Source organism: Lepidochelys olivacea (genome assembly GCF_965140295.1).
Source record: "Lepidochelys olivacea isolate rLepOli2 genome assembly, chromosome: 2".
NCBI lineage: Eukaryota > Metazoa > Chordata > Testudines > Cheloniidae > Lepidochelys > Lepidochelys olivacea.
Window position 1 is genome coordinate 82,623,141 of NC_140412.1, and position 27,572 is coordinate 82,650,712.

The following is a 27,572-nucleotide window of genomic DNA, read 5'->3' on the forward strand; positions in this document are numbered from 1 at the left end:
GTCTAGGTCTTGCACCCATACACCAAATTGGACAGCACAATCACTTTATAAAGGTTAGCATGGTTTGAAGCTTAATATCGTGTTGCTGCCAGACTCTGCTTGATAGTATGCCAAATAATAAACTGGCTCTGTTGATGCATCTTGTCAGCTGCTTGCCTATAGTAGCATCATTTGACAATGTGCTGCCAAGATAGCAGAAGTCTGTAAGAGAGTTCAGCTGTGTGTTGCTGATGGTGATTTTTAGTTTGGTGTAGGGTTTCCCTGGTGCTGGTTGATACATGACTATTATCTTTTTCAGGCTCATTGCCAGCCAGTACCTTTTTGCAGACTCTGCAAATCTGTCTATAATCAATTGTATCTCTTCTTGAGTATGTGCTTCTAGAACATAGTCATCGGCATACAGCAGCTCATGAACAACTTCTCAAAGAGCTCATGAAAGATTGTGGCCTGTTCAGGTTGAAAACATTTGCCAGAGGACCGAAAACATATGCTGATCTTGGCACTCAGGTCTCTTGCAGAGTCATCAAGCATTGCTGCATAAAAGAGATTGAACAGGACTGGACCACTTACACAGCCCTGCTTAATACCATTAGTGATAGGAAATGGGCCAGACAGAACACCTTCTACACAGACTCATCCAACCATTCTGTCATAAGTAACCTCGGAATGTTGGAGAATTTTTCTGGACAACCAAACTCACATAATTGTTGCTGAAGTCCAACTCTACTGACAACGTCAAATGCTTTAAACATGTTGATGAAGACAGTGTAAAGGTCCTGTTTCTGTTCTCTGCCTTTCTCCTGCATCTGATGAGCTATACATATCATGTCTGCCATTCCTCACGTTGGCCTGAAACTGCATTGCGACTCCAACAGCGTGCGATTAGCGACATTGCACAGCACACGACAGGAATTCCCTGGCCAGAACTTTTCCAGCGGTGGAGAGTAACGAGATACTGTGATAGTTGCCACTGTCAGACTTTTTACCTTTTCTCTTGTATATGGTGACAATGGTGGTGTCTTTGAAGGCTTGCAGTACATCTTCAGTATTCCATATATTGAGAAATAGTCTGTGCAGTTGCCTCAGCAAGCTCTCACCTCCACATTTGAATATTTCTGCAGGAATGCCATCAGATCCGGGGGCCCTACAGTTCTTCATGGCACTAATTACAGTGTTGGCTTCGTCAAGGGATGGGACTGCGTCCATGTTGTCATATGTTGGCTGATCCACTACTCTTATTAATTCCTCATCTCTAATGTTGGATGGTGTGTTCAGAAGATCACTGAAATGCTGTGGCCACCTCTGAAGGATTTCTCCTTTGAAAGTGGTCAGTGTTAAGCCACCCATGCTCATAAAAGGCAATGTGTCTGTGTGTGGGGGGTGGGGGAGGGAGGCGGTGTATAGGATGATATGTCTTTCAAAGCAGCAGAGAAGTCTTTGGTCTCATGCCAGTCAGCAAAACCCCGGATTTCTTCTGCCTTGATATTTCACCATTGATTCTGCACGTCTCTTAGATTAGATTGGATGTCATGATACAGATTCCTATATGTGGTTACTGTGCCTAAAGGAACATGGGATACAAGAATCTGATGGTGCACCTCATGTTTATTTAGTGAGTAGCTGTTGGATTTCCAGGTCATTGTAACCCTAACAGCATCCCAATGCAAGAGGTACTTGTAAGTGTGTAAGGGAATGGGGCGTAGGCAGTCTTGCCTAGCAGTCACAGTTGTGCTGAGGTCTTCCCACTATGGATGGCAGTCACTGGGCTGGAGTTAGAGGAATTGCAAGGCTGGGTGCCATAAACAAGAGTTAGAATCAGAGTCAGAGTCATGCTGGGGTCAGAGACTGGAGATCAGGGGCAGTACCCGGTTAGAACCATGAGGCAGGAGTCAGACATCAGGAATTGAGGCAAAGTCCGGCACAGTAACAGGCCAAGGTCTGTGTGGGTTACCCAAACAACTTCCTGGGGCAACCCATGGAATAAAGCAGGGGCACTTGGCCAATCAGATGGCCGCAGGCTACCATCACCCTAGGTCTTGTGGGCGGTACTTCCTGCGGTGCCTGTTCTCCACAGTGCTTCCCAGCTGTGCCTCTGCAGGGCCTTCTGGTGGCACTGTGGGACTATTGGCCACCACAGGCTCTGCAAGATCTAGGTTCTATGCCCTTACAAAGGAGCTTATTGTTCCAGCTGGCCTGACAAGTTGAATGTACCCCAACTAGCTGTCATACCTTACATGTTAGCTTTTAGATATAGGTTATCAATAGAAAACTAACACCAGACTGATCATTAATATTATTGCATGATGTATGTACAGAGAACAAATTCAAAATTGCAAACATATTGGAAATTATGTTATCAAAGTGTGTCTACCAGGTAGGTCTAAAGTTACTCCACCATAGACAAAGGAATGTGGTTCTGCCTTCTGGAAGGCATCTCCAAAATACACAGACAATGGGAATGCAAATTACATAGAAGGTAAACAGGACCATCACGACAGCAGGGGGAGGTGATTGCAGGAAAGAGACCATCATGAAACATGGTTTTGTAATTTTAGGGGTCCTGACCCAAAAAGAAGCTGTGGGATTGCAAGATTATTCTAAGGGGGATTGCGGTTCTGCGACCCTTACTTCTGTGCTGCTGCAGGTGGCGATGCTGCCTTTAGAGCTGGGCAGCTGGAGAGCAGCGGCTGCTGGCCGGGAGCCCAGCTCTGAAGGCAGAGTGGCCGCCAGCAGCAGGGCAGAAGTAAGGATGGCCTGGCATGGTATTGCCACCCTTACTTCTGCGCTGCTGCTGCCTGCAGAGCTGGGCGCCCAGCCAGCAGCCACCGCTCTCCAGCTACCCAGCTCTGAAGGCAGTGCAGAAGCAAGGGCGGCAATACCATGATCCCCCCTAAAATAACTTTGTGACACCCCTGCAACTCCCTTTTGGGTCAGGACCCCCAATTTGAGAAACTCTGCTCTCCCCCATGAAGTCGGTGTGGTATAGGGTAAGAGCACACAAAAGACCAGATTTTGGGGGGCGGACGGGACATGACACACCATATTTCACAGTCTGTGACACGTTTTTCATGGCTGTGAATTTGGTAGGGCTCTATTTATACTTGAACTCATTTAAAATCCTTTCTCCTTTTGTTAATAAACTTGCTTTACTCTTAATCTAAACCAAACCCGTGCTGTGCTTGCTTGTTAACTCCACTTAATGTGACAAGCTGCTTGGTAGTATATCTCTAAAAGGATCAAATGAACTTTAATATCTCTCTGACTGGTCCAGGAGAGGACTGGACATTGCAGAGAACACAGTATTGGGAAAATTCAGGACTGGGAGGTGTTGGTTTCACCTTGTCAGCTGTAACCAAGGCTGGTGGAGGCCAGAGTGTAGCGGGGGCCTAACAGGAAGGCTCCTGGAATCAGAACTGCTGAGTCAAAGCTGCTTAAAGACACTCAGTGCATGCTTGTATGCTGTCTGGAAGGGTTCAGATGAGAATCACTGTAGCACAGCATTTTGAAGCGCTCAGGTTTACAGGGCAGGCGGTGACAACGCCTGACTGATCTGGATTGCACCCGGATTGTGACAGTAATTCTAGCGAGTAGGAAGTGCTGACGAGAAAGGTGCAGCCTAGCCCCAGCTCATCAAAAGAGTCAGACACCCTACTCTTTTCAGGATTCACAGCTGTGAACCCTCTCCTGGAGTTCGGCACCTAACCCAGGTCAGCCCTTCCTCAAGAAAAACCAGAGAGACCGGCTCCCCACCTATTATATACAATAACACAGGGGCAGGCCCTTAGCGTGAGGTGGGAGACCTGTTTTCAAATCCCTGCTCTGCCTGGTTTGAAACGCAAGCTGAACTTGGGTCTTCCAGATCTCAGCGAGAACCCTAACCATCGGACTACAGAGCCAGTCTTCTATGAGTATTTCGTTATTGATACAAAGTGGAACAGTTTCAACAGGAGAGAGGGAGACCAGCCCCAGAATAACCAATGACTGTGGGTTAGGGCACTCACCTGGGATATGGGAGACATGGGTTTAAGTTCTTGCCCCAAATCAGGCAAAGTGGAGATTTGAAAATTAGTCTCCTAATGTGAGTGCCCTAACTACTGGGCTTCTGGGTATCCTGGTACAGCCACCCACCCACCACCTGCCTTCCTTAGCCATCTTTGTGTTGGTTAGGCGTGCTCCGAGTTCATCTCCTGGTTTGGGGCCTACAAGAGAGATAGGGCTTAGGTGTGAGCTGTGGTGTTGAGCAGCTGGGACGCACCGGGACTCAAGCAGCTGTGCACATGCCCACAGGCGGAAACTTGGGCACCACAGGGACTTTACCAGTTGAAACGTTAGGCATGCAGGTAATGTAGGTGCCTACAGGGTTAGGGGGCAGCTGAGTGGGGGTTTTGAGGATCCCAGTGGTGCCTAAATGTTGGACTTAAATGCCTAAAATGGCAGTCAGGCACCTAAGTCCCTTTGTGAATCTAGCCCTTAGCCTCTCTGTACCTCAGTTCCCCATCTGTGAAACAGGAACACCACTTCCCCACTGCGTGGGCTGTTGTGAGGCTGAATATCATAGGTACTGACTGCGTGGGTGCTCTGGGGCTCAAGCACCCATGGAAAAAAAGAGTGGGTGCTCAGCACCCAGGAATCAGAGCTTGAGTATGGAATGCGATGAGTTCTGTGCTGCTAACAACTTCTGCCCTTGGGGCAGGGAGTTTGTTTATAAACAGAGGCAGGGTGATTAAGATAACAAAAGGCTTGTCATTGAACTAAATTAAGGATCCTTAGATGATCCTGAAAGCATTCCCAAAAAGAAGAGGAGTACTTTTGGCACCTTAGAGGCTAACAAATTTATTTGGGCATCAGCTTTCGTGGGCTAAACCCACTTCATCAGATGCATGGAGTGGAAAATACAGTAGGAAGATATATTTATACAGAGAACATGAAAAAAAAAGTTTTTTTTCTCCTGCTGACAATAGCCCACCTTAACTGATTGGTCTCATTAGAGTTGGTATGGCAACCCCCATTTTTTCATGCTCTCTCTCTATATATCTATCTTCCTACTGTATTTTCCACTCTGATGAAGTGGGTTTAGCCCATGAAAGCTTATGCCCAAATAAATTTGTTAGTGTCTAAGGTGCCACAAGTACTCCTTGTTCTTTTTGCTGATTCAGACTAACATGGCTACCACTCTGAAAGCATTCCCAGGCACTCCAGTTAAAAGACAGGAAACAAAGGGTAGGAATAAATGGTTCATTTTCAGAATGGAGAAAAGTAAATAGAGGAGCTTGTACTGGTTGGGATCAGTGCAGTTCAATATATTCATAAATGGTCTGCAAAAAGGGGTAAACAGTGAGGTGGCAAAGTTTGCAGATGATACAAAAATTATTCAAGATACTTAAGTCCAAAACAGACTGCAAAGAGTTACAGAGGGATCTCACAAAACTAGGTGACTTGGCAACAAAATGGCAGATGAAATTCAATGATAAATGCAAAGTAATGCACATGGCAAAATATAATCGCAACTATACATATTCAAAAGGATCGTGCCTAAATTAGCTGTTACCCATCAAGAAAGAGATCTTGGAGTCATTTGCAATACTCTGGAAGCACTGTTTCCAGAGTACTGCAAATGCATAAGAATTCTTCTCACTGTGCCTGTATCATCCTGAACTGCTGAATGCTCATTCTGTGGCTTCAGAAGACCTAAAAATTATCTCCAGTCATTAATGGGGCAGATGCAACTGAATAATGTAGCTGTCCTTAATGTGCATCAAAATAATGCCAGGGAACCTAGGTGTAAAAAAGATTGCTGACAGTTTAATCCAGAAAGCTACAGTGAGACGTAACGTTTTTAAACTGGGACATTAGTGAAGACACCTTATAGGTGATTGCAAAGAACTTAATACACTGTAATTCATGATAATGTAATTATGTAGTTCATAACAACTGAATCATTATTAAAATAGTAAAGATACCAATGATAGACACATTCAATAACTAGAATATGAAAGAAGTGTATAAATATGCTGAAAATAGCCTCCCCCCAAAACTGACTGAGTGTCCCTCCCCCCGCCAACACACACCTCTTCAAAAGCACCCACTGGCAAAAACAAAAGTCAGCGCCTATGATGAATATATAACATAAAAGACTGTGAGGTGCTCAGATACTACAGTGCTGGAAGCCAGAGGAGTATGATAGACCAACCGATCTGATTTTCAAAGGTGCTTTGCATTCAGAACTCCCATTAATTTCAACAAGAGTTGAAGGTGCTTAACATTTTTGGAAAATCAGGTCATTTCCTTGGATGCCTAAAGGTGGATTTAGCCCAACTTGAGGAAACCAAGTTTGAACGTGTTGACTCAACGTTTTATTTCTAACCAATATCTCTGTGATTATTTGTCTGTATGATGTACAGCATTTCAAAATGCATGTATCTTCTGTTTACTGGTGTGCTCTCTAGACAAAGGGATCTTTAATATGATTATGGAAATACTCTGCAAGAGTGCATCTGCCAATAAAGATAAGAAAGTATGCAAAAAACAAAACTTACTGTTTTCTGAACAAGAAAAATATTCAGTTTTCTTATCAGACATGTTATTGGTGTATAAACTAAGATAAAATACTGCATGCATATTGTACAAACCCTTTAGCAATTGTTGGAAAAAATACAGGCTGATGTAGATTACTGCATGTGGACCAAATTTCACTCTTTCATAAGTGAGTTTTTAATGCGAAGTTTTTGTGCACACATACCAGGGATACAAAATACATTTACATGCATACCACAGGTATGCATGTACTTTTCTAATTTGTATGTGTAACTATATCTTGCTTGAGTGCACTACTTTATGCATAAAATGACAGATGCAAGTTTGGAGGTTGCTTTTGAAAGTTTGACACTAACAATGAGCCTGCAAAACCAACTTTGTTATACAAAATAGTCTCTACAACAAAAGCTAAGTTTAAAAGGAACTCTAATCACACATAGCCAAATTCTGATATCTTTACTCATGTTGAGTAGCACTTTACATCACAAGTGGTCTTATTTCAGTGGCAGTAGTTGCAGAGAAATGTGTTACTCAGTGTGAGTAAAGCTATCAGACTCTTGCTGACAATGATCACACTAATCAGTGTTAAATTAGAATTTACATTTGTCTAGTCCTCCATGGGGCTAAATTACATGCTATAAGCTTAACTCTTTCCACGCATGTGTGCATGGTTCCCATTGCCTGCCATGGGAGCTGTGCATCCTACTCCTGAGGGCATTCTGCACTAAAAAATTAAAAATTCTACACCAACAAATTAAAAATTCTGCACACAATATTTTAAAATTCTGCAAATTTTATTTGTCAGATAAATGTGGAGGCTCCAGCATGGCATGGAGGAGCACAGGCCACTGGCTACACAAAGGGGGAAGATCACTCTGTAGCTTCCCCTGGGACATGGACTCAGCGGTGAGGCTGCACCCAACCCTGACAGATTTCAAGGACCGGGCCTGCCCCACAAACACCCCAGGGTCCTGCCCCTCTGTGCCAGGGGCACCGTGTGTGGGCAGGCAGGCTCAGCCTGGCAGGATGCAAGTGTGGAGGGAATCCAGGTGTGGGTTGAGAGGGTTCTATGTGAGGCAATCTGGGTGCAGGAAGCTCTGTGGAGGATCTGGATGCGGGGGTTGGGGGGGTGGATCTGGAGGCATATTGGTTTGTTGCGGGGTTCTGGGTGCAACGACACTGGGACTCTGCAGGAGGGTCTAGGTGAAAGCGGTTTGGGCTCAGTGGGGGTGTGTGTCTGGGTGGGGATAGAGCTCTGCAGGGGAGTCTGGATGTGGGGGATTCAGTGGGAAGGTCCAGATGCTGGGTGGGAGCGGGGAAGTGGCGTTTGCAGAGCTTCCTGAAGCCTGGGGAGAAATCCGGGGGATGGGCGGTGGGTCTGACCTGGCCCTGGAATCTGTACAGGGGCAGAGGAAGTCCAGTCCTCCCCAGCCCAGGTGGGACTAGCAGCTGAGCCCAGTGCAGGGTAGGAGCCACCAGCTGGGTATTCCCCAATCCCGTCCCCTGCCCCACAGTAATTTACTTCTCTGTTGGCTTCCCTGGGCACCCAAACATACTGCTGGGGAGGGTCGCATGACTGCTCTTGTGGCTTCCTTTTGCTTCCCCGTCAGAAAGCAATTCTTCTGCGGGGAAACAAAGAAATCTGCAGGGGATATGAATTCTGTGCATGCGCAGAGATGCAGAATTCCTCCAGGAGTAGCATACACATGCAGGGTGGACTTAATGGTAAAGTTTAGTCTATTACTTCCCCTCCCACATACAGATACTGATTTTTAGGTTTTCAAGGAAGAGTCTGAGTGAAGCCATGAGGCACACATTCAGAAGCATATCTGTATGGCAAAACACATGGAAATTATATTTTTATCAATGGATAGGTTTCATCAGAGAGTGATTAATCTCCCATGTGGACTGGATGAAAAGTATTGGAATAAAGGTCCATGTTTTGCTAATGTGAAAGCCAGGATCATCTCTGTACATTTACCATATCCTCTTGTATTACCATCCCTACAGGTGGTAGCATCTCCTAAAGGAGCATCTCACACAAGATATCCAGTACTCCCTGGAGTGTGGGATGAGAATCTGACTAGTCATGGGGGTATGCAGTCTTAGCTCTGTCCCTCCCCATACCTGTGCTGGGATCTGGAATGGTGTGAGCATGCATACATGCTGCGCCTTTACAAAGCAGCAGTGAGGGCTACTACTGAACACACTCCCCCAGTGTTCCTTTGAACAAAGTTCCAAGCATCTGCCATGTAAAGGAAGATTTCCTCGGGTTGCCTTTAACTCAACCACTCCAGGTGCTCCTATCCTACTGCACATCTCAAGTACAGGAGGCCCAATCTTGCCCTGAACCCATCAGAGTAGACACAGAACTCATCATATTTATTGTTTAGTTCGACAGAGGCAATAACACTATATTTCAACCCCTTATCTGTATTCTCTTCTTTTGACAGAGCTATCCTTTTTTGCCTCTTCTTAGAGCTCTCTTTCTCTCTCTACTCACATTCCATTGTTCAATTCCCTTTGCTCTCCTCTCCAGAATTCCAATTCCACCATTTTCCTCCCCTGCAAAGTTAAACAACTCCCTTACCCCCACGAAAGGATCTCCATCTTCTAGACTACCAATTCTCTTGATCTCTCTTTCTCTGGGAATCCTATGTCTCCAGCAATCTGGGGCCAGATCCTCAGCCCCATTTCCACAGAACTGCCCAAACAGGCCAGCTGGCTTTATGCCCCTTACTCCTGTAACTTGTTCTGGAGACCACTTTGGAAACCCCCCAATCCCTCCTGGCTTATATGTATCAAGCAGAGCTTAGGTGTACCCAAAGATCTGGCTCTAGTTTCAAAAATGGTTTTAAGGGACAGTTTTAACCAAATTCTGCTCAGTCCAACATGATGGTAAAACCTGGTTAGTTTTAAACTATTGTAAAAAAATAGTTTTAAAAGTACTTTCCTATTACACAACTCTTTTTGTAAAGTAGATCAGGTCTTAAAAATCCATTGACTAGCAATTCAATCGATTAGTAATTCACTTGAAGAAGCTAGTGTGCATCTTCATTTAGAGAGTAACTTTTTAATTTTAATGGGATTTTATTGACTGTTACATAGTAATTTCTAAAGGTTAACTTTGCTGTGTAATGGTGCTAAATGTACTCTAACCTTCCTTGTGGCCCCGCCCCAAACTTCTGAACAGAACACTTTGCTTGTGCAGTACCTGCCGCTTCTGGTATCATGTTGCCGCATGTTCTTGATAAAATGAATCTTCTTAAAATTCTTTGGTCTGGGTGAACCTGACAGAGTCCGACATCTGAAAAATAAATCAAAAAAAAAAAATGTAGTCAGCTCCCTGCTGGACAGCTGAGAAGTCTCAACACAATGACAGGAAGGAAAGACCAGACAAATGATTCAAGTCACCCTGTTTTAGGAGTCAGCAGGAATGATGAAGACAATAAGTCTGGAAATGAGAAGGCTTAAAATTAAAAACACAAACTCCACAAAAACTCAGCAACATACAACTTCTCGGACTTTGCTGCGGTATGTTTGACACAGTTTTCTGGAATGATCAGTAATTAGAAATCTTTAGCTGAATTCTTGGAATGACTCAAGATGCAGTCTACACGCTTACATTTTTGGGTCCTCCTCACCCACGTTAAAAGGCTTCTGTTAGAGTTAAAATTAAAAAAAGAGGGTGCAGCAATCGGTCATCTGCCTGTTACTGGAGTGATTCTCCTGTTCCCTTTGTTACAGAGGTCAGTTATTTCTGTGATAAGTTATAAAACATTTGAACAAATAGATAAAGTAATTGCTTAGGGAAAAAAATCTCAGAAGTTCTAAAAGCAATTTTTCCCCCCCAACATTTTTTCTTAAAAATGGTAATTTTAAAGATAAAGTGCAATAGGAGAAAAAATAAACCAGGACACTCCTTTATGGACTGAAACAGCAGTACATTCTGTCGATTTTTGTTTTAATTACCAAGTTATTTGATGTAGACTCTCACGCCCCTGAATTAATGCATTAAGGCCCAAATCGTAAATTGAGCAGCCAGGCTATGCACTGGGATGTTCCTCAGGAGTTAAGAAGAAAAGATCTTTACCCGATGATGAAACAGCAGCAGAACTATTCTGTACCTGCAGGCTGGAGTTGCCTCCATGGTGCCTGTACCATCACATAAGGGAAAGAATGGCCATTGTATCTATGTATAAGTAGCAGATCCACCAGCCCTGGCTCCAGCTGTCCCCGGTCTCAAATCCCAGCGTTGTGGAAACGTGCAGGGAGATCTGCTCCTCAGTGGGGAGGGAGACTAAACGTGTTTGAGATCCAGAAATCCTCCCTCTCTTTGCAATGGAATTGTGTTGGTTCCACTCCAGGAAGAGAGCTCCACGCCAGTTGAGGCAGGAGAGTGGGATTTGCCCTAAGAGTTCTATCCTGAATACTGTTAGATGGCCTGTACATAAAGTATCTTGGAAAGCCAGCTACGGTGCATGTATGCTCAAGCATGGCAGTGGATTTTCCAGGATACGTGGGCAATGCCTGTCAAAACACAGGAGAGGCTAGGATTGAACTTTCAGCCAAAGTTTCATATGATTTTTAGTGGTGGAGTTAGTAGCCAAACCTACTGGCAGCCAAATACCCAGCACATCTGGAGATGAACTGCTGTGAGGTGCACTGAATTTCTCGTAGATCCTTCTATTAGAGTGCCTGGTGGTGGTGGGGGGCGTTAGCTCTACACCTGCAGAACAGGCCAGAGGGCCCAGCCACACACTACACACCTTTGTAGGAGCTATATTGCTTCTCCACCTGCTCCCTGACAGCAGCTCCAGAGACACCCCGACCCCATGCCAACATCTCCCCTGACTCCCCACTGAAAGAGAAAATCCCCATTGTGGCAGGGATTCCACTGCAAAAGTAATACAGTCCTAGGTGATTTTGTGAATTAGCAAGTAAATAAACAAAATTCCACTTCACCAAATGCACTTTGTTTATTTCTTTTGCCAATTATGTTTCCATCTGAATAATTTATGAGACCACTTCATAAGGTGCTAGGGAGTGTCCTTTGTAAAAATAATGTAGTACTGGTAATAGGCCAACTTGCTACAGCCTCTACTATTAAATTTTTGCTGGGAGGTGGGGACAGACAGCTATTTTTTGTACGTATTAGCAAAACATGGATAAGCAAGGTAATGTGGTAAATACCAATATATGCCATCTGAATTACTGGGTCCCAAGGCTAAAGAGAACTTTAAAATTAAACTTTTGCCTCGCTGAATAGCTGAACTAGAAGCTTAACTCTCTGCTTGGATCTCTTTGTATACTTTTAATTTTTAAACCTACCGCTGCAGATTGCATCACTTTGGCCAACTGCCTAGTGACTAGTCGTACAATCACAGGGCAGTCTCCAAAAAGAAGCCATCTCTTCTTGGCTGCAGGATTAACATTGTGATGAGGCGGAGGATACAAAAGGGGTGGGAACAGACTCCTTAAGGGGAAAAGGCTAGTGTGCTGGATAATGAAAGAGCACAATTGAGCATTTTCAGCTAAGAACAAGCAGTATCATAACCACCAACATCAAAATAACAACAAAACCCCAAATACACATGCACAAATAAAATAAATAATAATTAAAAGAGAGAGAGAGAGTGACAGAAAGCTTAAATTCAATTTTGAAAAAATAAAGTGTCTGTTAAATAATGATGATTTCATCATCATTAAGGCTCTAATGAATCCTAGCACTGACAATCACAGCTCTAAGTGCCCTTCCATTCTCTACCCAGCCAATTTATACGGTCACTTCTTACTGTCTAAACCTGAGTCAGATTCTATCTACCACCTTGTTCTACAAAAAGGAGGATAAACAGTATGGACCAGATTCTGATACTCTTCGTCCTGGGTGTTTTACTCCCTGAGAAAGGTATTGCTCAATATGAGTAAGGGCGGCATAATCTGTCCCTATTATACATAACAGGCAAACGGACATACAGACAGTGTATAAAATCACCTCCGTAGTGGAGCATTTTCCTCGATGTCCTCCAAAGTCTCCAGAGATGAGCGCTGGGAGATCAACCGACGCCTGAGGAGAAAAGAAATAATCACCACTGATTAAATTAAAAAAAAAAATTCTTGTTTCTTAAGGGCAACATGCCACACTGTTGAATGACCTGAGCCACATGTTTTTATATTAGACTGGTTTCATTCTGTTCAGTCATACTTATCATGGAGATCCAAACTGATTCCTATCATAAATAAAACATTTCATAAAAGCTTTTCTATCAAAACAAAAATTGAATCTTTATGTTGCCAACCACTGAGTTCATGCCACAGTACTCTCCCCAGTTTATACCCAAACTTGCTGTTATCTTTCCAGATTCCATTCTTCAATGGGTTTAAATACCTACAGAAGGACAGAATATCATTTATTTTGTTGAAGATAGTGTAGACCTATATCCATATCACTATGAACCAAAACTGACTTCCTATCATTCACATTGCTCTAAGGAATGCATTTTATTGTACTTCTCTTCACACTCCGCTCCCCTCCAAACGCTATTTTCCTCCAGTTTTCACATATGTATGGGCAATTATTGTCCCCTGGTGTCTCACTGCTGTTGGGGGTGGATCTAAATATAGAGTTCAAAGATTGTAAAACTAGCAGTAGTAGGTGCTAAATAGCAGTTTAAAAATGAGCTCTCATTAATTAATTCGGTCACAAATCTCATTAATTCTGATGTTAATTTTATGAGGTTCTATACGTAGCAAGGAGGTTCTCTTTGTTGAGCCAGACACCCCTTTGATGAAATGCAGCTGTCAAGGTTACATATGTTTATTTCCTTTACTCTCAGGTTTTTTGATCTGTATTTTTATCATGAAAAGATTGAAATAAAGAAAAAAAAATCATGGCCTAACACTTAAGAGGACAGAATTTACTCTATAGCACAGGCGAGGAGTGTTGTTTTTGTTAGAAGGAAAATAAGAGCAGGACAGGGGGTGCAGGGGAACTCCAATACTGCATTAAGGAGGGTGCTGCCGCACAGCCATCAAGTTACTAGGGCCAACGGGGGCAGCGCTCTTCCCAAGCCTGCTGGATTGAGGTGCTGTGGAGAGGGTGCAGGAGTAGTGCAGGGACTGTAATGTCAGTGGGAGGCATGTTTTGAATGAGGGACAGAAATGTGGGGAGCACCCACTGCACAGCTCTGCCCCTTCCTTTCCTCCCTACATTTCTCTGACCTCCCCCTTTCCCCTAGCACAGGGAAGGAGGGGATTCTGGGTACTTCCCCTGAACAGGGAGCTCCTAGTGGAGTTGCCATGGGGAGAAACTGTTGAAGGATGGGGGCAGTTGTGGAGGAGGGGTCAGGTGGCACCACTTCTCTTCTCTCCTAAGTCACTGAAGGGAAGGTGCCCAACTCTCCTCCGCCTTGCCCTTCCCCCCCCTTCCCCCATGATGGTTCTGCTTCATCAGCACTTCTGAGCTCCCAGAGAATAAAAGGTCCCTTTGAGCACAATCTCTTACTCATCAAGGGATCACTGAAAACCCAGTTTTTGGAAACCCCGTTCTTCATGAAAACTAGTCTTCCAACTGCGTTTTGAAAAAAAAAAAATAGTGTTTGGATGATCCCTTACTCTAACAATAGTCGTCTCCTAGGATACGCTGGCCCCTCAGTAGCTGTGCCAAAACACAGATCAAAGGGGTAAAGGTTGGCAAGGTGGCAAAGCCCACCACTTTGTATCCTGCTAATCAGCACACCCTCTGCCCGACTCCAACACCCACAACATCCCCCCCCTGCACTGCTCTGACCCTACCCCCAATATCCCTATCTTTGAACCCCCCAAAATCTGAAAATATTATGAGTAGCTCATGAAGGCAGATACTGTGTATCAGGCAACCCCTTGATCAAATGACCTAGCGACTTGCTTTCCTTTGATCGCACTCCATCCCATTGTTCAGGAAATAGCTGAAGATCAAGAGTCATGATTACATTACTCTAACTGCTTACTGGAATCTTTCATCTTCTCTCTGTAATTAATGCTGACTTCCTTGACAATACTTTTCAATTAGAAGTAGAGTCTGCATGTGGATGTTAGAGCACTTTAAAATATTACTCTGAAATTGGAAATTTTGGACATCCAAAAGGAGACCCAGCAGAATGCAGGCGGAGAGCAAGGAACACGCACAACACACATCAGTGAAAGCTGACAGCTGAGCTGGAACTCAGTGCATGGATGCAGCTCAGGTTCAATGGCCAGAGCACATCACATTGAGCCAGCCAATTACTGTGACAACAGATTGACAGCAAATCATCTGTCTTGCGACAGATCACTAGTTTTGCTGCACATACACATTTTACTCTCTTAGGTTCATTGGTTCTGGGTTGACCCACGGTGTAGCAGTCACTCTGCCCTCAATAACTTTTAAAATATTGCTTCCCCAAAGGGGCAGTGGGTACTGTGCATTAGCTAAGACAAATGCCAAGTGGGTGAGGGTCAGAACAAAAGCCTAAGCCCGTATGTGGGTGGGGGGGGGCAGTTCTAAGAACCAGGTGACTTTATAAATACATAATTTTTAGGAGATCTGTATTTAACGAATGCCTAGCTTAAATGACCCCAAATATGAACCACTAAACTTACACTGCATCCCCTGAGCGACAGCAAGTTTCAAGACAATCTTGAGTACAGTTTTAGAGTACTTAGCCAGCCAATTACTATAACACCACATGAAAACAAAACAAGGCACCAAAAAAAAAAAAAAAAAAAAAAAAAAGAAGGGGGAGTAAGGAAAAAATAAATCTAGCTTTCGTGCAATGTCACAGTTGATATTAACCCTGGTGAGCCCATTCAAACGCTCCTTTCCCATAGTTGAACTGTGATAGTTCTTTATATGCTTCAACATGTCAGACAGGTTATTATCCCTATCACTGAATCAAAACTCAAGCACGCAAGGTATAATATAACAGGCTGAGCTGAAGACAAAGGGATGACATATATATAGTAAATACAGACACAGATACAGAGGGATAGTGTCCAAAAATTTCAAACATGTGTCCTCACTAAACTCACTGTACAAGATTGTCCCCACATATTTTCACCTTGAATCTGGGCCTATAGACTACAAAAGCCTATGACGATGGCCAAGCTCCCAAGTTAGGGCTCAACCAACCAACCAGTCACCTCTTTTAGAAATCATATGAAGATAATAATGAGGAATTCTCACACATAAATAATTCCTTAGTCAACTAGATGTAAAACTATACAGACACTAAAATGTAACAATTCTCTACCTTTCAACATGCACTTGATCCAGCACCAGCCACTAGTAGTGGTTTGTTTATATAATCAGCTGATCTGAGAGGACATGTTTATCAGGGTGTAATCCTGTGCCATCAGAACTGATATATTTTTATTAATATTTATGAACATTTTAAACTCTTTAATATGATAAAAATCTATATCAGTTAACAAAAAAAATTATGTCTTTTACCAAATCACATCTCTTATTTGCTTAAATTTGCAGCTCTAAGCTGAGAGTGTGTCTCACATTTTGGTCCGATAGGGATGGGCATAAAAACAAGTTGTGAAACTTATCAAATGCCAAAAAATTAACAAGTGTCTAAATTTGAGGCTCCCTTTGAACTTGAGGCCCAGGCCAAATGGCCCTCCTGGCCCCCCCTCTGATAGGCCTTGTGTCAGATTGAGCCATGATTTAACGTCATACCTTTAAACCCTACTCAAGACAAAGTCATAGACATGTCCATTTTCTTCCCATCGCTATTCCTTTTTCACTTTGTGTGCTTGAGAATAAAAAGTTTGCAACTAAATTCTGTCCAGTGTGGAGGACTATTCCTAGTGCTTTACCCTACTTGTGCAAATACGCAGCCTTTGCTCATACTTGTCCTGGAATGCAGCTCCCTGCTGTTCACAGTGCAGTGCATTTGTGTAATTTGCAGAGTAGTTTGAGAGATTAAAAGAAGTGAGCCAAACTATGAGCTACAGCAGTAACATTCCTTACATTTACAGCGGAATATTATGTATAACAAATGTTCAAGCAAAGAAATTCCAAGGATTATGGGTTCCCTAGCGGAATCTGAGCTTTCACTGAAAAAACATAGTCCATTTGGATGTGAAGGTAGCCTTGAGAAGATGTACTGCTTTGAGTCGTATCCAGGCAGACTGAAACAATAGCATTGAGTGTGAATTTCCTCCAATTCATCAGGGGGACGTACTTTTGAAGCCTAATTATGATCACTTAAATGCCAACATGATAAGCCTTTTCACAACTGAATGTCATACTAGAAACAGCAACTAAGGAACAGGTTTCAGAGTAGCAGCCGTGTTAACCTGTATTCGCAAAAAGAAAAGGAGTACTTGTGGCACCTTAGAGACTAACCAATTTATTTGAGCATAAGCTTTCTTGAGCTACAGCTCACTTCATCACTTCATTATGCTCAGATAAATTGGTTAGTCCCTAAGGTGCCACAAGTACTCCTTTTCTTTCAACTAAGGAACGTTATCTTCTGTGAACGAACCCACATCCTGTGTTGCACAAACATTAAAAAAGGACTTTTTTAAAGGAATAAAGCTTTTGAAATGGTAAACTATAGAAATAATGCTGTAAATGGGGGCATTTGACTTTATTTGCATTGACAAAGTGTTTCTAATCACCTGTACTTATTTTTTTTAATGTTGATTTCTAACATTAGAACTTTCTTCCTCTGAGTTCTCACGCTTAGTGCTTATTTGTACAAACTAAAATGGTGCATTTTAAAACTTGTCAACTAAAGTGTTTTGGGGTTGACACACAAATGTTCATCAAAAATAATTTGTTTTCATTCACACATTGTGATTTTGGTGCAAGACTGTATGTGGAAACTTATTTTGGAATAAAAATGTTCTACTTCAAGAAAAAAATTAATAGGACACTTATTCTGAAGTAAGAATGATCAAACGCACACTTGCCTAAAATGACAACAGTGTGTGAATTAAACAGATTTAGTTATTTTGGTGCAAGTTTGTGTGTAAACCAGCCTTTAGTTAACATGGTTTAAAATTAGTATAGGTTCACCTCTGCTGGCTAACTCATGCTAAAATATGACTTGCCTTGTTTACACTTCTGTATTAAAATACATTAGTTAAAATGTTAAAGGGTTTCTTGACTAGGAAAATTGGTCGAGTTTAGTTCTGGTTTAGCTAACACATGCTAGCTAAGCCTGACCTAAACTCAGCCATTTTCTCTAGTGTAGATGCAAGGTAACACCTTCGCTTGATTTAGCTGGCCAAATTTCTCCCACAGTAATATGCTGCTGTGTAGATGGGGCCTAAGTAAATATTGCCATATGTAGCTGAGTGGACCATATTCTCTTGCCTGGAATTAAGGGTTTCATATCAATTTTTGAGGGAGGATAACTTCATAGTTCTGAAATCCAGACCTTGTTAAAATGTTGCTGCCCAGAATCCCATGTTAGCAGAAAGTGCCAATATCCAGCCTTTTGATTTTTGCCACATGGCAGCAATTTCCCTTAAACATTTATCTGAAAAAATCTTCTTGGCTACCTATTCCTTCTCAGCTCATTACATCAGCCTACAAATGACAAATATGGATTAAGAATGGGATAAATGATAGGTCTTAAAATGGAACTGTAAATGGGGAATCATCATCAAGTGTGTGTGTTTCCTGTGCAGTCCCACAGGGATCAGTTTTGGCCCTGAGCTATTTAACGTTTTTATCAATGACCTGGAAAAAAACATAAAATTATCACTGATAAAGTTTGCTGATGACACAAAAATTGAGGGACTGAAAATATTGAAAAGGCAGGTCACTGATTCAGAATAATCTGGATCACTTGGTAGGCTAGGGGCAAGCAAACAGTATGCATTTTAATACAGCTAAATATAAACGTATACATCTAGGAACAAAGAATGTAGACCACGCTTACAGGATGGGAGACTATATCCTCAGAAACAGTGAGTCTGAAAAAGATTTGGGGATCATGGTGGATAATCAGCTGAACATGAACTCAGTGTGATGCTGTGGCCAAATGAGCTAATGCAATCATGGGATGCATAAATAAAGGAATCTCGAGTAGGAGCAGGGAGGTTATTTTACTTCTGTAGTTAGCACTGGTGTGACTGCTGCTGGAACACTGTGTCAAGTTCTGGTGGCCCCAGTTCATGAAGATGTTGATAAATCAGGGCTAGTCTACACTGGCAACGTTAAAGCTCAGCGCTCTTTAAAAAAACCACCTCCAGGAGGGGCGTAGCTACCAGCACTGAGAGTGCGGTGATTTTTCACTGGGGTGATTTTTCACCCCCTTGAGCAAGAAAGTTGCTGTGCTGTAAAGTGCCAGTATAGACAGGCCCTTAGGGAAGATTCAGAGAAGAGCCCCGAGAATGACGAAAGGATTAAAAAACATGCTTGACTGTGATAGATTAAATAGATTCAGCAAACTCAATCTAACAAAGAGAAGGATAAGGGGTGATTTGATTTGTGTCTATAGGGGTCTATATAGGGACAAATATTTAATAATGGGCTCCTCAATCTCGCAGAGAAAGGTATAACACAATCCAATAGCGGGAAGTTGAAGCTAGACAAATTCAGACTGAAAATAAAGTGTAGATTTTTGACAGAGGGGGCAATTAGTTATTGGAACAATTTACCAAGGGTTGTGGTGGATTCTCCATCACTGACCATTTTTACATCAAGACTGGATGATTTTTTTAAATTATATGTTCTTAGGAATTATTTTGGGGGACGTTTTATGGACGTTTCTGTTATATAGGAGGTCAGACTAGACCAGGGGTTCTCAAACTTGCACTGTGACCCCCTTCTGACAACAAAAATTACTACATGACCCCAGGAGGGGGGACTGAAACCTAAGCCCACCCAAACCCCACTGGCCTAGGGGATGGGGGGACAAAGCTCAAGGGCTTTAGCCCCAGGCAGGGGGCCTGTAACCTGAGCCCTACCGTCCAGGGCTGAAGCCCTGGGGCTTCGGCTTTGGTCCCAGGCAGTGGGGCTCAGGCTTCAGCCACAGCAAGTCTAAGCCACCCCTGGCAACCCACAGTTTGAGTACCGCTCGACTAGATGATCACAATGGTCCCTTCTGGCTTTGGAATCTATAAATCTATGAGCATACTAAATCTGGGCAAGACACTAAAAAGTTGTTTGGTTGGCCAATGTTTTAAACTGTCATTTTTAAAGGAGCTCATGGCCCCATTTGCACTTTGGATTAATCAGTGACCAGCTGCCTGATTCCACATAACAATGTTTAAACCAAAAATATCTTGTCTGTTGTTCCCCACGCAAAACATGATTGATCCTTAAAAAAAAAAAGGAGTTATTAAGTATATTGTTCAATAACTAAAACAAATACAAATACGTAAATGAAGGGAGTAAATCAGTTACAAAAAAAAAAAGCCATATTCTGTTCACAACTCTCAATAAAGTTAACTTCTCACTCTACTTGACAATGACAATGTGAGTACATTGCAAGAATGGATTCATTAAACAATTTACCATTCTCAGAGAAATAGTAGTCAATTGCTGCAATACACACAGATCAATTACATCAATCAGATGTACAAGTAAACCTTAAGAAGCAACAGCAGAGATGCCATTGAGCCATGAAGTTCAGATCTGAACTACGAGATAAGAATGGCAGTGTTGCTCGAAAGAAGAAAAATCCCACTCTCTTGGTTTCTAGACCACATTCACTATGGGTGTGATACTAAATCTGCTGAAGTTAATGGTGCAGCTCTCACTGACTTCAAAGGAGCAGCATCAGACATTAGGGATTTTTTTTAAAACAGGTATCAGAGGGGCTTACAAAAAGGTACTGGTGCAGGTACAGCTCCTCCAGAATCCATGATTAAAGCATCTTAAACCAAACCAATAGCTATATATGAATTGGGAAAAAAAAGGCCGGATTTTGTATGAACAAATATGTATATAATTTGTTATCCATAAAATTATCCTTGTCTGGGGTGTTCACTGCTACTGAAATCCCACGATAGGTACAACAGCCATAGACAAGCTGCAGGTATTCTAATAAGCAAGTGTTCAAATGATTAACAATGATGAAAAATGGTCAAGAGTCAAGAAATCATGTCAATTTGAGATTGTCATAGTTCAGGTGTCCAATATGTTCATCTCATTTCTGTAGTGACCAGCACCAATATGAGAAAACAAGTGCCAGAGAAGCAGCAGGGTTGGACTGTCAGAGCTGTTAACTGTTTATACCAGAGTTTAAAATATTGTATCTTGGGACTATTAGAGGGACCAGAATTGCCTAATTTCCTGGGAGACATGGCAGGTTTGATTTAAATGTACTCTCTGCTGCGAGGACTCAAAAAGTCATTGAAGAGGCGTTCTCAATTAAAGAAGGCTGTCTTGGACATTACACTATTAGCTCCTAGGATTTTGAAGAATGGAAGAAGAGCCATTAAACAACACTATCAACATGTAAGGATGTTTCACAAAATCCAGGTATCCACATCATTATAGAATAGAAGGTAGTTTTTGGTCTCTGCTCATCTAACATTACAGAAAGAGAAATATAGGAAAACAAATCCTGAATAAGCTTCTGAAAAAAAAGAATTGTCCAGAGGCACCCAAAGTGATAGGAAGGCACAGGACAGGCTGATGCAAGAGCTGTAATTAATCATATGTAATAAAAACTACAAAGAGCTGCCTAGTAACCCATAAAGCCTCGAAAGAAATCCAACGCATGATTCAGATCTTTAAAACTGTTTAGTAGTTTTCGAATGCAGCTGCAGTTGAGCGCTTAAAAAACCCCCAAAGAACATTCAGCGTATTTTGAAAATTACATCAATTGTTTTGTTAATCAAGAAACAGTCATTCAAACCACAGAATACAAAAAAGGATGCTTTGAAAGATAACTCAGCTTAATAGCTACCTCTGTGCAGGATGAAGTTATGGTTTGGAACATGACTTTTTGCACAGGACATTAAGGAGGTCTCATTGATATTCTGATTCAAGAGAAAGCAGTTATCCGACTGTGGTGATGAATGACCAACACTGACTCAACAACCTGTTCCTGTTGAGGCATGCATTGCGAAACTAGATGAGCCTAACTCTCTGTAGACTAAAGTCTGGAGATGATTTCAACAGTGCCATTTTTCCTGTTTGCTCTCCCTCATCTCCTCCAGGGCAAGTTTTTGAGACTTTCCAGTTTAAAAGAAGAGGGTGGGAAACAGCTTAGACAGAACTAACCTCAGCCCCCAGTTATAAGAATGCTTCTCCCAGCTGGGACCTTCCCAAACATTCTCCGTGCTTGAACCTGCCTCCTCACCTACTTTGCAATCCAAACCATTTTCTCCTTCTCTAGCCCTCATCCTCTCCCAGTGCTGAACGTCTAGACACAAACTTTGAAGTAGCTCACAAAATTCTACCATAGTAACCCATAATACACTGGACCCATTCTGTACAGTATGTGAGCATACTAAACACATACATATTAAACATTAAAGATTTTGATAAATGGAGGGAAGACCTAGTAGAATTATATACACACACAAGCACTCTCTCTAGAAAACTGTACCACAAGTCCCCCCAGTTAACCAGAATAATCTGTGTCTGATAGATGGATCAGAGGCTGTGTCTACACTACAGAGACTATATTGGCATAGCCCTGTAGTGTAGACTCAGCCTACAGAGACAGATGTGGGTTTTCTGTCGGTGTAGGCACACCACCTCCCTGAATGAAGTTAGTTATGTTGACAGAAGCACTCTTTTTTCAACATAGCTGTGCCTACTGTGGGGGTTTGGTCGGCATAGCTATTCTCAGTCAGGGGTGTGATTTCTTTTTCCACATAGAAGTAGCTATGTCAGCCTAATTTAAGGGTAGATCAACCATGATTCTTCTTGAACTTGCACCCGTGTAAATCACGAGTAACTCCACTGAAGTCAGTGAAAGCAACCTCTCTTTATTACACACACACACACACACACACACACACAGTACATAAATGGTTCTGGTAAACTGAAGGGAGATATGGTAGAATTGTGTGAGGATGCTCAAAACAGTACTGGCCTCTTCTGCTTATCAGTTCAGCCTCAGACTTGTTGAAAGAAGTGTGGTTCTGGGTCCAAGTGGGATTTACAAACAAAAACAAACACAAACACAAACACAGTGTGTTTGAAGCAGCAGGAAGTTTCTCACTAGGTAAGATGGGGTCCTGCAGCTCTGATGGAAGGGAAACCCAAAATGTTGGGGTCTGGGGCCTAGTTTGTCTTTATCTTCTCTAGCTGCTGCGTGAAGCCTATTGTTTTTTCTCTGCAGGCAGTAGCCTCTGTTACCCATCCTCCTACTGCTGCTGACCATGACCCAACTGTAACGAGACATATGACAGTGCTCGCTAGGAATAGGGTTTCAGTACAAGAGGTTAGAGCTTCAAAAAATATCCCTCAGCCTCCTAAAATGTATATAACACATTACATACAGTTGGTCATTTATTCAGCCAAAAGCATTTTTGATTCACTTCTACAAATTATTTTATTTTACTGTCTGTTGAATAATTTAAACAGGACTGTAAGAAGGCAGTACTACTGGAGCACTTTCCTCTTGCATGTTGCAACAGGACATGCCTGCCTCAGTTTCCCTGCTTCAGAGTCCCCAGAAATAGTCCGTTAAGTCTCTCTGAATATCTCTCTCACTCACTTGTAGGGTTAATTTATTACAAAAGTCCTGTGTATATAAATCATAACAAATCCCGCACAATCATAGGCCAGAATTACCCAGCATTGTCCAAACAGTACGTGCAACATGTCAAGTACAGCCCCAGCTACTCTCATCACACCCCCACTCTCCAGTACAGCTCCAAGAACTCTTGCCATGCCCCACTTCCAGACTTCAGCTCTCTAGCTCAGAGAGCCAGCAGGCATCTCCCTCAGCGGCTCTCACCCTTCAGCCCTCTTGAGCTTTCTCTGGCCATGGTTCTCTGGCTCAGGAAGATCAGGAGGCCAGCCCCACCCCTGGCCTCCTAGCCCCAAACCCTTTCCAGCCTCTGAGCACTGGCTCTGGTTCAGGAAGGTCAGTAGGACAGCCCTTCTACTGGCTCCCTGATAATTCCTCCTTCTTTCCAGTGAGGGCCTGCAGAGAGCTTTCTACTCACTGCAGCTTTCCCTGGAGACCCTCTCCAGTCTCTTGATGCCCAGACAGCTCTCACCTGCCCTTTTCCTGACTGAATCTCCTTGACTCACTGGGTCTCTCCAACACACTAGTCTCCTCTTCCCTCAGATCCTCCCTTCCCATATCCAGGGTACTGCCCTGCCCTCTTAATTGGCCAAAGTGGGGCACCTGTTCTGGCACAGGGGGTGCTGGACCTGCTTCTTTTACTGGAGCTGGCCAGCCACCCTGTGACAGGGACTAAATAAAAAAAAACAAAACACTGTTTTTTGTACCCTTTGCTAGTTCTTCAGGAACTATTGGGCAAGGCTTGTGTACAAAGATACATTTTCAATAGCTCAGGACATTAACGTGGCTCTCTTTTTCAGAACAGCCATTACTACAATACATGCAGCATCTTATAAGAAGACATCATTGTGCAGACATCAAAGACATTCAAAGCTAGCAAAAGGAGCAAAATCACATTATAAATCATTTGTCCTATAAACACCATTGCTAGTTCCAAAACAATAGCTTTGTAAAGGGTATACAAATCCCTCATCTTTATTTTCTCTTTATATGGTCCATGTTTTACTAGAATAGCCTTTCTCTGTGCAAAATCAAACCGATTTTCCCTGTGCCATCTCTGCTTGTTAATCCTTATCTGTTGTACTAGGATGAGAATTTATGTCTATTCAGCAGTTGCACTGTAACCTAGGAGCCAGATTCTGAGAACCCCTTCTCAGAACAGCAGCTGAACTGAAATCAGTGGAACTATTTGTTTAAGGAAGAGTTTGTAGGATTGGGTTCTAAGACACCAAAGTAGGTAAAGGCAACTCTGAATGATTACGCTTCTGCCAAAGTTAAATAAATTCATAGCAGAATAGAATTAAGAGTTAAGGTTACATGTAACAGAAATTCAGATGTTAATGTAAGGAAATAAACAGTTAAGAAAGCCAAACAATCTTAACTCTGTCCTGTAGTAATGCCTAACTTTATGATTAGGGAATTTTAGTGTTTGTGGTCCAGATTAATTGAAACTGATTTGACAAGACACAATAAAAACAATTTGCATGCTCCTTTACTATGGGATAGAGTTAGAGTTTTTGGGTATCCTTCTTGAGCATTTCCATTTTGTAACAGATTTCTTTAAAGTGTACCCCTAATTCTGAATTCCCTGGTTTGGGAAAAATGAATAATGTTCCCTGTAATGTTTTTTATCCTTAAATTACTGACACAGTCTCTCACTTTTAAGTCCATCTTAATGTAGCTTTTTTGTCTTGGAATTTTCGTGTTTTTAAAAAAAAATATTAAAATTTTCATACATGAACACTAAAAGAGAGATCCAAAAAGAATTCTTCCAAGTGATATTTCTAATTCTATGAAGATATGTAATTATAACCTTCAACCACTTTTAGGTAGGCATATTCACCAGTATACCCGAGCAGAGGAAAGCAGCGAGAGCACATGTGCAAGGCAGACTGGGTTTACAGCTGTTCTACATCATCAGAGCAGCACAGATCAGAGGATACTGGCAAATTTGGCCTTTAAAATACAATTGATATTGCTTTGAAGGGCCGTGTTAGGTCTGACACAATGTAAGATGGGGACGGGGGAGCCAAGTGCCAAAGGCCCAATGTCTATGTACTTTGATGGCAACCCCTGCATCAGTCTTCCTTGACAGTGCTACCTTGGTGTGCTGTCTACCTAAGACAGCAGAGCCATGGGGAGCACTTTTTGCACTGATGCCCAAATATAGCATGCAGTCATGAAACCCCAGCAGTGACAACTGGGCCAAGTAGTCTACCACTGAGAACTCTTGATACATGTTTGGTCTTCCTTATACCAGTTGTTACAACCAACAGAACTGTTGCATGCAAATTAGCTAAAGAGGAAGGGAGATAATTGCTTCAGTTACCAGCAATGTTGGAAATGTACTATTTAAGAGTTACCTGAGTTGTTGACCTGACCCAGTCTGTCGCCTATGTAATACCAAAAAAAATTAGATAAAACTATGATTCATAGCTTAATTACAACCTAATTCCTTCAAGTATAGCCTATGCGCAAGACTTCAATTAATGTTAAGTACATGGAAAGTTTGAAGAGCCTCAGTTATTCTATAGTTATGATCACTTGGAAAAAAGAAACGACTGACATGGATGCTAAATTTCTTAAATAATTAATTAAAATTGATTAAAAAAACTAATTTAAGCAAATACAGATTTACTTGTAAATGCTCAGAAAAATAATTCTTTACTCAAAGAGTAAATGCTGTAAATTTGGAGAGCATATACTGTATTTTTCAAACAAAACGAAGAGGTTGAAAGGGAAAATTCTGTTTTACTTGTGAATTTCATTCTAGGACTCTCCATGTCAGGCAGCCTTCACATGGAGCATTCCTCATCTCCATGATGAATGGTGGCAGATCAGATCTTTTCTCTAAGCTCTGGTTTAGGACTGAAGAACTCTCCAGAAAGATAGCTTCAAAAGCTCAAGAATACTAACTACATACCAATTGAAAAGTGCTATTCAAGTCAAACAATTTGTAGCAGAGCTTTGACATGAAATTTTGGGATTTCTTAGAGAAACACTCTCTTCCACACCTTTGAACAAGACCCTTCATAGCATCAGAAGATAGTCCATCTTCTACACTTTGGAATAACAGAACTAGTTCCAGGGAGAGACAGATATTTTTGAAAGGGCCCAAGAGCCTTTGTAGTATAAAGATTAAAAAAGCCAAATAACCCACTTTAGATCTCAGGTCTCTCAACAAATTCAAAAGGGGATCAATATTCCAGGTGGAAATACCGAAATCCACGCCATTACAGCATTATCTTTCCAGAACATCAGAATATGAGAATAAATCTTCTGAAGCCCTCCTGAATCAGGGAGAGTCACTCATAGATTCAAAGGCCAGAATGGACCACTATATAACACACGCCACAAAACTTCCACAAAATAATTCCTAGAGCAGATCTTTTAGAAAAACATCCAAATCTTGATTTAAAAATTACTAGTGATGAAGAATCCAGCACAACCTTGGTAAATTGTTCCAATGGTTAATTTCTCTCCCTGTTAAGAATGTATACCTCATTTCCAGTCTGAATTTATACAGCTTCAGCTTCTAGCCCTTGGATCATGTTATACCTTTCTCGGATAGATTAAAGAGCCCATTATTAAAGATTTGTTCCCCATGTAGATACTTAAAGACAAGAATCAAGTCATCCCTTAACCTTCTCTTTGTTAAGATGAACAGATAGACTCAAAGAGCTCAATCACTATAAAGGTGTGTTTTCTAATCATTCTCGGGACTCTTCTCTGAACCCTCTCCAATTTATCAACATCCTTCTTGAACTGTGGGCATCACAACTGGATGCAGCATTCTAGGAGCAGTTGCCCCAGTGCCAAATACAGTGGAAAAATAACCTCTTTATTCCTACTTGAGTTTCTCCTGTTTATGCATCCCCAGATGACATTAGCTCTTTTGGAAACGTAAGACCGGGAGGTCACGTTCAACTGATTATCCACCATGACCTCCAAATCTTTTTTTAGAGTCACTGCTTTCCAGTAGAGTCCCCCATCCTGGAAGTATGGCCTACATTCTTTGTTCCCAGATGCACACATTTACCCGTATCAAAATGCACATTGTTTGCTTGTGTTCAGTTTACCAAATTGCTTTGAAGCAGTGACTATTCCTCTTTATTATTTAAATTATTATTAAATAACTCCCCAACTTTTATGTCATCTGCAAATTTTATCAGTGATGATTTTATGTTTTCTTCCAGGTCATTGATAAAAACCATCAAATAGCATAAGGCCAAGAACCAATGCCTACCGGAACTCACTGGAAATAGACCCACTCGATGAGGATTCCACATTTACCGTTACATTTACAGTTATATTTTGAGATCTATCAGTTAGTCAGTT

The 27,572-nt window shown here is 42.0% G+C and overlaps 1 protein-coding gene across 1 annotated transcript in view; it reads right to left on the reverse strand.

Annotated features, from left to right (window-relative positions):
* Nucleotides 1-27,572, reverse strand: part of CABLES1 (Cdk5 and Abl enzyme substrate 1) — a 122,134-nt gene that overhangs the window by 50,077 nt on the left and 44,485 nt on the right. Inside the window, exons 2-3 of the mRNA XM_084620440.1 lie at nt 12,530-12,601; nt 9,749-9,841 (exon numbers count right to left, since the gene is read on the reverse strand). Coding sequence (XP_084476566.1) covers nt 9,749-9,841; nt 12,530-12,601 — 165 coding nt within the window. The remainder of the gene's footprint in view (nt 1-9,748; nt 9,842-12,529; nt 12,602-27,572) is intronic.